The 4,747-nt window shown below is 37.5% G+C and overlaps 1 protein-coding gene across 1 annotated transcript; it reads left to right on the top strand.

Moving 5' to 3' along the window:
- Positions 1–411: 411 nt before the first annotated feature.
- Positions 412–3,223, top strand: LOC142276141 (uncharacterized). The gene is made up of 8 exons (XM_075332598.1): positions 412–568; positions 784–844; positions 945–1,061; positions 1,152–1,244; positions 1,330–1,428; positions 1,564–1,671; positions 1,751–1,834; positions 2,000–3,223. Exons 2-8 carry the CDS (start codon positions 784–786, stop codon positions 2,728–2,730), a joined length of 1,293 nt encoding a protein of 430 aa, XP_075188713.1. The 5' UTR covers positions 412–568; the 3' UTR covers positions 2,731–3,223.
- The last annotated feature ends 1,524 nt before the right edge of the window (positions 3,224–4,747 follow it).

Raw genomic sequence — 4,747 nt, 5'->3', positions numbered from 1 at the left:
CACAATGCCCAGACATCATCCTTTAAGTGTGTTGTGTATCTATCAAAGTGTATCAAAATGTGTTCTCTATTATTGCTTAGTGATATATTTATTGGGTTGCATATATATATATATATATATATATATATATATATATATATATATATATATATATATATATATATATATATATATATATATACAGTTATTGCTTAGTGATATATTTATTGGCCTGTATATATATATATATATATATATATATATATATATATATATATATATATATATATATATATATATATAATGTGTGTGTGTATATATCTCAAAATTCGTGTATCAATATGTGTTCTTTTTTCTTTTCTTTTTCTTTTTTTTTTTTGCTTAGTAATATATTTATTTAATGCTGATACAGCAAACGTGCGTAACTGGTCAGTTCTTAAGGGCGTAAACGGTAGATGTGTTATCTCTGTACAGCTTTAAATACAGAGCAAGAGCACTTGTCAAAACTAAGTGTCCTGGCTACTATCAGCGACTGACCGACACTCTCTCTCTCGACGCATTCAAGAAAACTTCAAAGATTCTATAAGCTGTAAGTATTTAACTTTTAACATCTAATATGCTTTTGCTGGTATTAAATCTAAATAGTGTATTTAATAGTGACTATGTTTATTTATAACAATAATAGATATATTTGTTAAGTTATAGAATGTAGCTTATTTATTATACACGCTATTATCTGTATTTGTCCTCGATATAAATATGTATCAAATACTATAGAAAATTCACACAGACCTAATATTTTAGATGGACGCCCAAAATAGTGTGGATCAATTCGGTGATATTCTCCCAGATGCGCAACAATGGGGTAGGCATTATATTTAATAGTTATATATTTAATAGTTATTATATTTAATAATTTCCTATGTTTTGCACATTATTTTCATATTATTTCATTCCTGCTTAAGGTGAATTCATGGATTACCGTGATGACGATGCTTTTTTAGAAGCTATGAATACGGGTGTTTCTGTACCGCCTAATACCCCGGCAAATTCAGAATGTATGATGAATGAGGATAGAGAAGGTAACATCTCTTTTATTATAGAAAAGTCAGCATATAGTGATTAAGGTTTTGATTGTACATTATTTTTATATTATTTCATTCTTGTTTAAGATGACTTCATGCAGATTGAAATTGATCCGGCATTTGTAAAATTTATGAATACAGGAGAAACAAGCCAAATTAATTTTCTGCAATCTATAGCCAGTAAGTTGCATATACATTATATATATATTTAAACGTAATTTAAACATGTATTTAGACATGAAAGTAAATACTAGTTCTTATACAGATGTTGTGCAACCGGGCTACATTATTGGAGATGGTGATGTTTCTATACCGGCTATTACCCCGACATTGCCAGATTGTGTGCTAAATGAAGATAGAAAAGGTAATCTCTCTTCTATTATAGAAAAGCCAGCGTCTCTTTGAAAAATTGCTTTTGCGCATATGTATGGCTCTCTTTGAAAATTTGCTTTTGCTCATATGTATTTACACATGCAACTAAAAATGAACTCTTATACAGGTGATGGTAAGATGCGTCAAGCGGCCTACATGACTGGAAGTCGGCAGCTTTCTAAAACACCTAAGAAACAGGGCAAGCCGCTACACCTGAAGACAGCGAATAGGAAAGGTGATGATGAGTATATGAAAAACAGCGTGCAGAAGAAATGCATTTGTACCACAGGTTAATGGTTATATTTTATTCACAGACCGTAAACTGAGTGGTAGGAAACTCATATTCTCCAAAGAGAATACACCCAAGTTGTCAACTACCCAGACACTTCCTAGCACATGTAAGTATATATTTAGATTTATTTATTTATTTATTTTTTCTATGCAGGCTTTATAAAGGCCCTGTCACACACACAGTTGTATCTGTGTGTGTGTGACAGGGCCTTAAAACAATGTTACACAATGATTCAGGTATATCTGACACAACTGTTACTCTTTTCTTTTAGCCACACAAAGTGTCCAGAAACAAACAACTTCTACTCTACAGCCTCTAGCTGAGCATGACGGAAACATCGCTGCAGCACAGTTCACACTACAGACAGCATATGGATCTGCGAGAACACGCCCCATATCCCCATTTTCTGTGGTACGCCAAGAAGGAAGTGCTGTGCCAGCCAAGCATCATGGAGAGAGATGGCCAAAACCGACAACACGTAAATACAAGCCACGTTCAATCAAGACAGCTACGATACCACTACCCACCATCACGCCGCAGACCATGACCATGATTGACTTGACACAGACTGGTTGTGGAGTGTCAGCAACACAGATCATTCCCACGATTGACCAGGCACAAGCTGCTCGTGAAGCACTCGATAGAGAAATTGACCAGTTAGCTGACGGTAAGAATGTGTGTCATGATTTTAATATCGTGAATCCTTTGAAGAGGAGGCGAGCACATTCAGTACCGAGTAAAAGTAAAAAGCAGAGAGTTGACTCTACACCAGCTTGCACAGTGAAACCTGTGTGGTCTGATGAACAGGAAAACATGCTTCACGCTATGTCTGGTCAGTACGTCCAAAGCAAAATCTACCAGAACAAACTAAAATATTTCTGTGAAACGTATGAAAGATTGATAAATGCATGCCCAACACCTGACATTATCGCAGAACTATATGCATTCAATAGAGAACATGCTATTGTATCATCACAATCTAATAAAAATAATTTGCTGTGACTAGGCATGGTTGGTTATGGGCTGCCGAAATTGCCCAAAATAGGACCACAGAGGTCTTATAGATTGCGAGTAATTAAAAGGGCTCTAGCGCTGATGGCTAGATCGAAACGCTCACTAGCAGATAGAAGACGACGGGTGGCAGCTCGCAGCTCTATAACTACACAAAATCCACAGATACTGATACATGCACAGAGTCCATCTCTACACACTCAAGATGTTCCTGGTGGCATTAGCCCCAATGTGTCTCCAAATGCTCAAAGCAGCACCCATCTTGAAACACAGGGTGAAAATGTAAATGATGATTCTGTTGTATTTGGTGGTGACGATAATGTGCGGACCGTTAATGCTGATGTTTTACAACATTTTTATCATCACCAAAGACAACTCTGCAATTTCAATGCCCTCATGTATACCGATCATTTCAAATTTGTAAATTTAGATCGTATACAATCATTTGAAGAGGCCCTGAATGTTGTCCATGAGGGCATTCAATCATTACTGGACAGAATCATAAGAGACATTGAGCCTGGTGACTTTATTCAGTTAAGACTTGAAGGAGGTGACACGTTAGATCCCATTTTTACTACAAAACAAAGTCGTGAGAATTTTAGCTCTGAAACGTTTTTAAACGCTGTTGCTCGCACACTGCAAAGTAATGCAGAATGCATAGCATCCAACACCCTGAAATTAGTCGTAACAATAATTAAAAACCGAAGGGGCGGCGTGAAACGCCGATTAAAATCCATAGCAAGCACCCAAATACTTAAACAAAAGAGACGCTGGCTGTACGACTTTAACAATTACAACACAAATCTGTGCTTTGCCGCTAGTGTGTGTGCACTGATTGCTGACAGTGATGTTGGTGATACAATTTTGCTGAATCGTGCTAAAGCCGTACAAGCAGCGCTAAATATCCCTGAGAATCACCTAGTAAGCTTTAGTGATATTGTGAGTTTTGAAAAACATCTGAACGTCAACATAAAAGTGCTGTACTATAGCCGGGGTGATTGGCGTTACTTTGACACAGGTAATTCATCTGGGGCCAAAACTGTTTTCATACTGCATCATGATAATCACTACTATGGTATAAAGAATATGAAGGGCTTTATTGGCGAATCTTACTTTTGTGAGAGGTGCAACTCAATGTATCACCACAAGTATAACCATTCTTGTCAGTATTTTTGTAAAGCTTGTCAAAGAGAGGGTTGTGTGGAGAGCCCTGGTGCAGAACAACCCCGGTGTCCTGTCTGTCGGCTGTATTGTCGCTCAAGCGAGTGCTTAGTCCAACACACACAACTAGCTGCAGTTAATCCAGCTTTTTGCAGACTTAAAACATTCTGTGATGAATGTCACCATTTTGTGCCCAGAAATAGTGAGACCGAGCATAAATGTAGAGGATTGCGTTGCAGTGTTTGCGGCATTCGTCTAAATAAATTTGATGCTCATCTTTGCTACATGCGGCCGTATGTACCAAAGGGCGAGACAGATCGATATATGTTTTATGACTTTGAATGCATGCAGGAGACAGGCACGCACATCCCAAATTACATTTATGCAACAACGCTGTATGGACACCCTTCCTGGGAGTTTGAAGGTAAAACATGCACTCATGACTTTGTTCAGTTTCTAACCAGCGGTAAATTTTCAGGCTATACGTGTATAGCGCACAATGCCGGCAGATACGATGCATACTTTATTGTTAAGGAGTTGATATCTGAAAAACTACAAGTGAAGCTGATAGCGCAAGGTGGTCGTCTCTTGTGTGTGATGCTGCCTGATTTGGGAATAAGATTCATAGACTCGCTCAATTTCATTCCCATGAAGCTTAGTAAACTACCGCAGGCTATGGGGTTTTCAGGCTCAAAAGGACATTTTCCACACTTTTTTAACACCGAGGAAAATCAAAACTATGTAGGTCCCCTACCACCTGTAAAATATTACGGTGTGGAGTATATGACAGCTAGTGAGAAAACTGAATTTATAGAATGGTATGAGGGCCACACAAACACAACTTTTG

This window comes from Anomaloglossus baeobatrachus, unplaced genomic scaffold (assembly GCF_048569485.1).
Source record: "Anomaloglossus baeobatrachus isolate aAnoBae1 unplaced genomic scaffold, aAnoBae1.hap1 Scaffold_393, whole genome shotgun sequence".
Classification (NCBI taxonomy): domain Eukaryota; kingdom Metazoa; phylum Chordata; class Amphibia; order Anura; family Aromobatidae; genus Anomaloglossus; species Anomaloglossus baeobatrachus.
The sequence above is the reverse complement of the archived record's forward strand: the minus strand, read 5'-3'. Positions and strand labels throughout refer to the sequence as shown.